Source organism: Corylus avellana, chromosome ca1 (assembly GCF_901000735.1).
Source record: "Corylus avellana chromosome ca1, CavTom2PMs-1.0".
NCBI classification, from domain to species: Eukaryota; Viridiplantae; Streptophyta; class Magnoliopsida; order Fagales; family Betulaceae; genus Corylus; species Corylus avellana.
The window spans coordinates 30982326-30993695 of NC_081541.1; the positions used below are offsets into that span (position 1 = coordinate 30982326).

Genomic DNA, 11370 nt, shown 5'->3' on the forward strand with positions numbered 1-11370 from the left:
AATTCAATCAATTTTGTTTTGTCTTTCAATAACATGAGAGGCTAAACCTTCAACTAAGGTTGAAGATGAAGCCTCACTTATGATTAGCAACTTTGTTTCATGTATGTAATATTTCCCAATTTAATGGTTTAATTGCTCTATTGTTTTACTTCTAATCAATTGGATTGAATAACTCTTGGATATCTTTTGTGATTCAAGGATACACTTGATGATTTAAGATTATTCAATACAATTGATTGCTTGGTTTTCTTTGTTAAAAATTGGATTTCCCCTGTGATTTATTCTCTGGATACAATTGATGATTTGATAAAGATTGGATATTTTCTTGTGATTTACGGATACAGTTAATGATTTGATCGAATATTGGATTTCTTTTGCGATTTGGGTTATGAATGGATACATGGGATCTTTTGATTAATTCTTTGAAGCAATAGTAAAACAAACTTAAGATTTATATATGAGAACTTTGGGGAATATTATAGATCATGAAATTATGTTGTTATGAATTTGTGAGTGCGGATTCCGAAACCTTAGTGCTCGTCATAAGATTTCAATCACTTTAAATTGCTCATGCTTTTGCTTTTTTATTCAAACAAAAAAATCTCTCAAAAATTTGGAACTAGACTAGAATTTAATTAATTTAGATTTAAAATTGCTTTCAAGAATACAATTCCCTATGGGTTCGATCTCGCACTTGCAATCCATTAACTACAATTGATTCGTGCACTTGCGAGTTAAATAAATTTGCACAACAACCCCGACCCCACATTCATGACATTTGCGTCCACTAGTAAACTTATCCTTCTTATCAGTCTCTAAGTTTTCTCGAGGATTACTTCTAACTTCACCTCTAGGTTTCACAGGAACTTTTGAGTCTTGATTTTTAAACTTTCCATTCACGGGTCTAAAGAATTTTCTAAATTTTTTAGCAAACAAGGCAAATTCTTCATCATCCCCAAAATCGTCATCAGACGAACCACAAGAATTGACTTCAACATTTTTTGCTTTAAGAGCAATGTTTTTAGTTTTCTTGAGTTTGGGTAGAATTAGCTCAAAAGTCTGAAGGGAACCTACAAGTTCTTCGACTCTCATAGTGTCTAAGTCCTTACTCTGTTGTATAGCTGCAATTTGGGGTATAAACCTCTCAGGTAAAGATCTTAAGATTTTTTTCACCACTTTAGCATCATCCATTTTATTTCCCAAATTAATGGTAGAGTTTCTAATCGCACTAAGCTTTGAATAGAATTCATCAAAAGTTTCATCTTCCTGCATTCTAATCTCCTCAAACTGAGAAACCAACAATTGAATTTTTGAAGTTCTAACAACCTTAGTTCCTTCATGTGTGATTTTTAAAGTTTCCTAAGCTTCCTTAGCTATTTCACATCTAGAAATTCTTGAAAATTCCTCATTTGAAACAGAGATGTAAATAGCATTTATAGCTTTGTCATTCGCAGTAGCATTATTCTTTTCCTCTATTGTCCATTCAGCTATTGCTTTGTCTGGACGTGTCCATCCAGATTCAACAATATGCCAAACATTAATAGATTTAAAGTACGCTCTCATACGAATTTTCCAAAGCGTATAATTTGTTCCGTCAAAGACAGGAAGGGAATTATGAGCAACAGTAAGAGACATTTGATATGGAGTCTCGGATCACACTCAGGAAAAAATTCCTTCACGGAGTGTACCCGCTTTGACACCAATTGAAAATTCTAAAAACGACTCCAAACGACACCTATTCAAATGTATAGGTGTTTCACAAAGATTATGTAGAATAAGATCTAACCTAACAAATAATATTCAACCAAATACAGATATGAAATGAACATTCAAGAACACAGATATTTGGTTACGAAGAAGAAACCATTTAGAGAACTCTCTAAATGTAAAACCTCTCTTGGGCAACCAAACCCAGGAAATCAATTCACTATAAGAAGAATAAGGAATACAAGAAGAATTACAAAACTTTTGACTCTTCCTTGCACACGACAAGTGACCCACTTGACTTCTACCTCAGTAGCCCTTTCCAGAACATCTAGCACAATTCTTCTAAAAGATTTCCTTTCACCGGAACTCCGATTGGCTTCACGTATTTAATCTTTTCTCAAATAAACTAGAACAATATCTCTCTCTCTCTCTCTAAGCTCTCTAATTTTGCTCTCCAAAATATGTACATATCATAAGCAAAATAGTTTGTTTAAATAGAGAATAAAATAACAATTCAGCAGCCATGTCCGGACAGGGATAAGTGGGTGTCCGGACATGGCTAGGGTTACATATGCGTAACACCTCGTGGTTTCTGGACATCCAAGTCTTGTGTCTGGACAAGCCATATAAAATGAACTTGTTGGGAATTGGGACCGGACCCAGCTTCTGACGGTCCGGACCTGATTCTCAAATGCAGCTTTCTGGAACTTGAGTCCGGACCCAGCTTCTAGCGGTCCGGACCTACCTCTCAAAATCAGTTTGCTGGAAATGGGGTCCAGACCCAGCTTCTGGCGGTCCGGACAGGGCCTTCTAGAATCAACTTTCTGGACATGCTGAGATGCTTCATTTTCAACAACTTACATGCAAACCGAATATACCAAAACATAACCTAACATCATCAAACTAGTTCTCCCTACAGGAAGGGGTTTACATATTAAGATACTACAAATAAGCCTTTCAAGGACCACAAAATGAAAAGCCAAATTTTAAGGTCCAAGATTCAAATGCCTTGCTGAAACAAATAATGTTGGTGATGGAGTCCAGCATAGTCACTTCAAAGCAAAAGAGCGCAAAGATGGTGCTGACGTTGTCCGCGACAACAGAAAATTGCAGAAGAAAAAGTGATTTGTTACATGCTAGACATCTCTCACCACAACAGAAATTTAAAAGAACCTTAAACAATCTCATTGTCTTTGAGTCTTGACTATATGGAATTGCCAAGAAATATGGGGCTGAGGCTTGTAACAGAAAGTCAAATATAGTTTGTCTCGTTGTTGTAAGTTGATTTGTGAGTGTTGAATCTTACATTGAAAAAATATAAAGACTAATTATAGTTAATATATATAAGTGGACTCAAGTTCCTTAGCTTTGACTTTTGGGCTAGAGTGGCGTTCAAATATGTATATTAAATTTTTCAATAATTTATATTTCAATGTACAACATCAACGAATCAGTCAAAAACTCATTTTTAATTTTGTTGTGAAGCATAGTTTTAATAATATACATGGTTGAAAATGTTTTGCGGTAAAAACAAGAAGAGTAAGCACAAACACAACAACTTCAAAAACAAGTTGATAGACAATTGATCTTCTGGTCTAACCAACCATTGGCGCAATTTAGAAATATATTTTCTTTTTTTTTTCTTTTTTTTTAATTCTTCTACGTACTCTTTAGGGTCAACAAAGTCGACCCTAATACATGAGTATTAGGGTCGACTTTGAGAGTCGACCCTAATAATTGGTCTTCAGTGTCCACTTTTAGTGGACGCTATTGGTCATCAATTTTATTTTTTTATTTTTTTTTTAATTCTTCTACGTACTCTTTAGGGTCGACTTTCAAAGTCGACCCTAATAATGGGTCTTCAGCGTCCACTCTTAGTGGACGCTATTGGTTATCAAATTTATTTATTTATTTTTTTTTTTTTTTAATTCTTCTACGCACTCTTTAGGGTCGACTTTCAAAGTAGACCCTAATAATGGGTCTTCAGCGTCCACTTTTACTGGACGCTATTGGTCATCCATATTATTATTATTATTTTTTTTTTCTACGAACTCTTTAGGGTTGACAAAGTCGACCCTAATACTTAACTGAAAGTCGACCCTAATAATATATCTTCAGCGTCCACTCTTAGTGGACGCTATTGGTCATCAATTTTATTTTATTTTATTTTTTTAAAAATTTTTCTATGAACTCTTTAGGGGCGACTTTTTAGTCGCCCCTGATAAGTAACTTTCTTGTAGTGATAGACTGCTCAAGAGACGATAGAGAGAGAGAGAGACAGAGAGAGAGAGAGAGAGAGTTGGTGGGGGTTGATACTTGTAGTGTCATTGTTCTTTAGTTTTTACTAAAGAGAGTTCTGTAGTTGTTTGTTTGTTATCCAAAAAAAAAAAGAGAGAGAGAGAGAGAGATGGAAGAAACACAAAGAGAGACAAAATGGTGTGAAGAAGAAGAACTGGTAGAAGCGAGTATTTGGAAATACGTCTTCGGATTCACAGAAATGGCTGTAGTGAAGTGTGCCATTGAGCTTGGGATAGCCGATGTTATTGAAAGCCATGGAAGTCTCATGACACTATCCAAGTTGTCATTAGCTCTAGCATGCACTTCATCTCCCCTTTACCGCATAATAAGGTTTCTAATGCACCGGGGAATATTCAAAGAGGAACTCACCGCCCATGGCTCCCCAGGTTATGCACAAACGACCCTGTCTCGCCGTTTGATGAGATATGGAGAGCACAGCTTGACTACTTTCATTATGCTAAATAGTAGCCCAATGGTGATGTCATCATTGCACTTTCTCAGTGCCCGTGTTCTAGCCAATTAGACTTCACCATTTGAGGTGGCTCATGGCAAAGATGCATGGAGCTTTTTAGAAGCAAATCCTTCTCAGAGCCAACTCGTCAATGAAGCAATGGCTTCTGATGCCAAGGTAACCGTGCCTGCAATAATTCACGATTGTCCAAAGGTATTTGATGGGCTTGGCAGTCTGGTGGATGTGGGCGGGGGCAATGGCTATAGTGCACTCACAACAGTCCATTCCATGCATTCATTAGTTGTCTTTATTATCTTGTGAGGTCTTGGGTATCAAGCTTTGTGTTTCTGCCGGAATATGTATTATAATTTAGCTAGTGATTTTGTAATAACTTTGTGTATCTTATGAAAATATTGAGTTCATTTGCATTTAGATGTCTGTTACACATTTGATTTGATTGGTTGTTGTTCTATTTTCAGGTCTTATTTGTTTACCCTCCAGAAAAGCAGCTGCCTCTTAAATACAAAGATCTTATTTCATTTTGCTTCCCTGGAGGCTTGGAGGTTGGGTGTATGCTTTTTGGGTCAATTTTTGGAATGATCAGTTTGTGTATTTGAAAGTTAGGAGCTATATTTCTTATTGCTCATGACTTCTAGTTCAGCGGCTGTGGAATCATAAAATGTAACTTATGCTTGAAGTTTATTTAGTTACCATCTACTGGCGCTAGAAAAATGCTCATTAAACCGAATACCAGGGAATACCAGTGTTCCCTGGTTCTGTGATCGATCGCACTTGGAGTGCGATCGATCGTAGTACCAGAGGGTTTTTAAGTAGGTTTTTTATATTTTGCGATAAATCGCACTTGGAGTGCGATCGATCGCAAAATGTCGAAAACCTACTGGTACTGCGATCGATCGCACACGATTGTGCGTTCGATCGCAGATTATTTTTTAAAAAAAATTTTAGGACCATTAGGGTCCACTTTGTGGACACTAATGGTTAACTATCAGCGTCCACTTTGGTTTGGACACTGATATTTAATTTTTTTAAAAAAAAAATTTGGACCATTAAGGTCCACTTTGTGGACGCTAACGATTAAGTATCAGCGTCCACTTTGGTTTGGACGCTGATAGTTAATTTTTTTTAAAATTTCTTTTGGACCTTTGTGGACCCTAATGGTTAACTATCAGCGTCCACTTTTAGTGGATGCGAATGGTTGATTATCAACCATAGTCTTTAGGGTCAAACCATTTCGACTTTTAGGGTCGACTTTAAGTGGACTCTAATAATCACACATTTGATCATTAGGGTCGGACTATTAGCGTCGACACCTTTAAGGTCGAAAAGTCGACGCTGTTGTCAACAGTGTTCACTTTAGGACTTTTAGGGGCGACTTCAAGACCTAAATTCTTGTAGTGGTGCTGACTATTGACACGGCCTGCGGGGGAGATTGTGGGGATGGGCGAAGGGGTGAAACAAGTCAGCATGTGCTGTTTTCAACTTTGAAAATAGTCTATGATTGAGGGTTGGTGACTTGGTGTGATGCGTTCAAATCCCAACAAGGCTGGCCACCCCTGGGTTTTTATTAAGTTAAATTTCAAAAGAAAATATTCAATTTTTAAGGGAGACAAACTAAAATTCAGTGTTGTAAAATATTGGGATATTTACAGAACGGTTTGGTGATTTTAAAGGTCTTAAGGTTTAAGGAATGATTATAATTTGACTATTAATTATATGCAATATTGTGTATGCAAAAGAAATATGATATTGAACTATGGAAGGTACGTATACTTTAGGGACTAAAAGAGAGTTACAAGTACAAATTTACTGCATGTCCCTTTTTCTCCTCTCTCCCGTATTGCTTAGAAAAAAAAAAATATACAAATTTACTGACAACACTTACAAATTTTACATATTACCAAAGCCTTATTTTAACCTTTTGCCTTAAGCCGATTTTCATTGAACTATATAGCGTTGTTCAATTAAGTAATTCGAACCTCAATATGGACATGTACATTTTTTTTATTTCTTAAGCAAAAATTGGTAGGCTAGGAAGATGAATTGTACGTGACTATATTTGAGCGTAACTATAATAACATCTACCTGCTGAAGCCGCAAAAAAAGGACTTAGACTATGAGAACCATAAGCGCTCTCTCAAGTTCGACCCGACTGAATTATAGCCTAATTAATTCAATCCCATCAGAATATTAATAAAAATTTAAAACTATTAATACTAATTAAGCATATGTAAAAATTATTTATTGCAAAGATTCGAACTTAATTTAAGTATTTCAAAATTTCTTTCAACACCGTACCTTTAAATTTGGTATGGACATGTAACTTGGACTGGTTGACGCTTGGCAGTACGCCAGTACTGATCATGGGCGCGTTGGGTGCTGACGGCTGACACAGAGGGCAGGGGATGTCGGGGGGCTTGTGGGGATGGGCAAAGAGGTGAAACAAGCCAGCATGTGATGTTTTCAACTTTGAAAATAGTCTATGATTCACGTGTTTTTATAGCGTGGCACGTGTTTTACCTGATTGCAAGTGAACATGCTTGCACAGTTGCACAGCTCTACTTTCGAGGGTTCTGTAACTCCTCTACAATCTTGAAACAATTATATTGATCGACAAAGATGCATTTATTTTCTGACCGGTCTTTATTGGTGGACTGATGGAGTCCCACGTAGGACCCAACCTATTTCTGTCAATTTATCGTGAACTCCTATCATGGACTATCTTAAATTAAAGGAAATTAAAACAAAAATTATAGCAGTACAATCTTGAAAGAATTATTGTGCATGATGACAGCTTCATTTCTTATTGCGAAAACAATTCCCTTTCTCGTATATATATATAGATTGCTCAACCTCAAGTGTATAACCTCAGCCTTAAGCAATTAATAGATTGCTCAAGAGACGAGAGAGAGAGAGAGAGAGAGTTGGTGGGGGTTGATACTTGTAGTGTCATTGTTCTTTAGTTTTTACTAAAGAGAGTTCTGTAGTTGTTTGTTTGTTGATATAAAATTCAATCATTCATCCAAAAAAAAAAAAAAAAGAGAGAGAGAGACGGAAGAAACACAAAGAGAGACAAAATGGTGCAAAGAAGAAGAACTGGCAGAAGCGAGTATTTGGAAATACGTCTTCGGATTCACATAAATTGCGGTAGTGAAGTGTGCCATTGAGCTCGGGATAGCCGATGTTATTGAAAGCCATGGAAGTCCCATGACACTATCTGAGTTGTCATTAGCTCTAGCATGCACTTCATCTCCCCTTTACCGCATAATAAGGTTTCTAATGCACCGGAGAATATTCAAAGAGGAACTCACCGCCCATGGCTCCCCAGGTTATGCACAAACGACCCTGTCTCGCCGTTTGATGAGATATGGAGAGCACAGCTTGACTGCTTTCCTTATGCTAAATAGTAGCCCAATGGTGATGTCATCATTGCACTTTCCCAGTGCCCGTGTTCTAGCCAATGAGACTTCACCATTTGAGGTGGCTCATGGCAAAGATGCATGGAGCTTTTTAGAAGCAAATCCTTCTCAGAGCCAACTCATCAATGAAGCAATGGCTTCTGATGCCAAGGTGACCGTGCCTGCAATAATTCACGATTGTCCAAAGGTATTTGATGGGCTTGGCAGTCTGGTGGATGTGGGCGGGGGCAATGGCTGTAGTGCACTCACAACAGCCCATTCCATGCATTCATTAGTTGTCTTTATTATATATATATATATATTTGTAGAAAGCAACGTCAGTCGAGGGCCAGTCTTTGGCTGAATTATCATAAACGTTAAATGAGGAAAGAAAAGAAGAAGAAGAAAAAAAATTACAAGTGATATCGTGAAAGAATTCTGTGATAGTGATAGCTTCGCTTCCTAATGCGCGGCAACTATTCATTCTTGTATATATATATATATATATGAAGCTCTGACCTGAAATGCAATGCTAAAAAGTTAAGAAAATCTTAGAGATGCAAAGAGAAACGTTTATTGCTTAACTTTCATTGAGACGTACACGGTGATATATATACAAAAGGTACACTGAAAAATAAGGAATGAAAACATACACTGATTTACAATAACAAAGAAGATATCAATTACAGCCCAATTGCCTTATGTGAGATATATTCTGTTGATGTGTTTTCTTATAACCGTTGAGAGTTCTTTGCTATTTTTCCTTACTGATGTGTTTCCTTGTAAATTTTGAGAATGCCTTGTTGTCTGCACATTAATAGTTTCCTTGTAAGGCAGAGATTGTTTCTTTAGTTGGTTGCCCATGCTTTCCTTAGCGGGTGTCAATGTTTCTCCACAGCTGTAAGATATATGAGTTGATTGCTTGACAGCTTGCATGGTTGATAGTGTTTCCTGAATTGGTGTCAACAGGTCTTCACAGTAGGATGTCATAGCTAGATGGTTCACAGCTTGCAAGGCATTTGCTGATGTGGAATTCATACTGCTAACATAAAATAGCTAGATTTCTCAAACTGACTAGAGATGGAAGAAAAACAAAGAGAAGCAACATGGCAGGAGGAAGAGGAACAAGCGGAAGTGGCTATCTGGAAATACGCATTCGGGTTCACAGAAATGGCGGTAGTGAAGTGTGCTATTGAGCTTGGGATAGCCGATTCCATTGAAAGCCATGGAAGCCCGATGGCATTATCCGAGTTGTCGTCCGCTTTAGCTTGCGCTCCGTCCCCCCTCTACCGCATCATGAGGTTTCTAATGCACCGCGGGATATTCAAAGAGGAAGTCACCACCGCCCATGGCTCCCCAGGTTATGCCCAAACGGCTCTGTCACGCCGTCTGATGAGACATGGAGAACGTAGCATGGCGGCTTTGATTTTACTAGAAAGTAGCCCAGTGATGCTGGCACCATGGCACAGTCTGAGCGCCCGTGTTCTAGCCAATGACACTTCGCCATTTGATGCGGCTCATGGCGAAGATTTATGGAGCTATGCTGCAGAGAATCCCGCTCACAGCCAGCTTGTCAATGAGGGAATGGCTTGTGATGCTAGGATGGCGGTGCCTGCCATGATTCACGATTGCCCAGAAGTATTTGATGGGCTTGGCAGTTTGGTGGATGTGGGTGGGGGCAACGGAACCACTTTGCAAACGTTGGTGAAGGCATTCCCATGGCTTCGAGGCATCAACTTTGATCTTCCTCATGTTGTCTCGGTTGCGACAAAGTCCATCGGAGTTGAACATGTCGGGGGTGACATGTTTTTAAGTGTTCCAAAGGCTGATGCTGTTTTCCTAAAGGTAAATTAGTATATGATCATTTATGTGATAATTAGGAAGCCCAAAAGAAGAAGGCATGTTTGGGTAATGAATTAATTAATTTGGCTTGTGATCAATCGCAGTGGGTTCTCCATGATTGGGGAGACAAGGAATGCATCCAAATCCTTAAGAAATGCAGAGAAGCCATTCCAGAGGATAAAGGGAAGGTAATAATTGTTGAAGCAGTGATTGAAGAAGCAGAAACGGACAAGCTAACGGATGTGAGGCTGGCTCTAGACATGATCGTGATGGCCCATACTAATACTGGCAAAGAGAGGACCTTCAAGGAGTGGGGATTTGTTCTTGGCAAGGCTGGATTTTGTCGATACACAGTGAAACCCATTCGTGCTGTGCAATCTGTTATTGAGGCTTTTCCGTAATATATATAGTGCATGGATTTCTAGTCCTATATAATATAAGTTTGTAATTTTCTTTCTGTAACGTTGTACAAGACAGGTTGTTTGATGTAGCTTGCTTCGTTTTGAGTGCAATTTAAGATTATGGTTTCCTCTAGAAAGAAAAACCTCTCTTCTCTCTCCTGTCTCAAACGCAGCCGACTAAGCTTGAGGAGGAGGGACCTTCTGGTTTCCTCCTCCTCCGACCCCCTTCTCATGGTTTTTGTTCCCTTTCTTCATGAGTTTCTCCTTTCGTGAAACAACTCTTTATTCTCTAGAGTTTTCTAGAGATCTATCTAGACCCTTAAGAAACAGCAGCTGCAATGGATCTCCTGCTTCCTCTTTACCATGGATTGCCTCCTTCATCGCTTCACCGGCCGGATCTGTGTTGGCTTAAAGAATGGCTTTTTCAAAGTCAGATCTACTTCTTTCCATCAGTCCCAGCCAGACACGCGTCCATCCACCATCATCACCAGCGTTCCAGCTGTCCGGAGACCTCCTGTGTGGCGCGTTTTGACAGCCACGCATCGGGGCGTGGACCACACGCACTGGCGCGTGGGCCCCACGTGCCGTGCAGTGTCCGCCGAACCTCCCCTCCGTCGCAGCTGCTGTATTTTGAGTTTTTTCTGATTATCTTGTGTAACCTTTTGTATTTTTCGGCTTTGTCGCTTAGTTTTTATTCCGATCTGTTTGGTTTTCAGACTCTTTGTCTGTGGAGTGGATCTTTTTTCCTTTTTTTTTTCTGGTTTCCTTTTAGAAACCTTTTTTCTACAGTTACTTCTCATATAAATCTCCATGGCTTTTTAGGAAGCCTGTTTAAATGTTTGATTGGGGTATTCGTACTCCCAATTATAGTATCCAGCACCAGTATGCGTCACGGCAAAAGTTTTCTTTGGCTGCATTCGCATATTTTTTTTTTTTTTCTGTTTATGATCTCATTCCTATTTTTTGAGATCTGGCCAGTTGGGGTTTACAATAAGCTTGTATTTATTTTTCTTTTCCTGTTACCTCTGTATTTTCTCTGTTGAATGAAGGAAAGTTTGTAGGAAAGTTCTCTTTGTTAATTTAATTTGTTTTTTGTTTTTTCAAAATATTTAACAAACAATCACTTTGAACAAGTCTTTCCTCTCAATTATGTTGGTTAAGTTCTCAACTCAATTTATGAAAATGACACAAGCATATCCAATCTATAAATATGATATGAATTAGATGAAATTTTTTCAACCCAATTTAAAAGAAA

The 11370-nt window shown here is 38.4% G+C and overlaps 1 protein-coding gene and 2 pseudogenes across 1 annotated transcript; all 3 read left to right on the forward strand.

Annotated features, from left to right (window-relative positions):
* The first annotated feature begins 4114 nt into the window (after positions 1–4114).
* Positions 4115–4777, forward strand: LOC132169824 (acetylserotonin O-methyltransferase-like; annotated as a pseudogene).
* A 1453-nt stretch (positions 4778–6230) lies between these two features.
* Positions 6231–8864, forward strand: LOC132169834 (acetylserotonin O-methyltransferase-like; annotated as a pseudogene).
* An 88-nt stretch (positions 8865–8952) lies between these two features.
* Positions 8953–10608, forward strand: LOC132167621 (acetylserotonin O-methyltransferase-like). Its single transcript, XM_059578628.1, has 2 exons — positions 8953–9717; positions 9819–10608. The coding sequence occupies exons 1-2, from the start codon at positions 8953–8955 to the stop codon at positions 10113–10115; spliced, it is 1062 nt and encodes a 353-aa protein (XP_059434611.1). The 3' UTR covers positions 10116–10608.
* Positions 10609–11370: the final 762 nt, after the last annotated feature.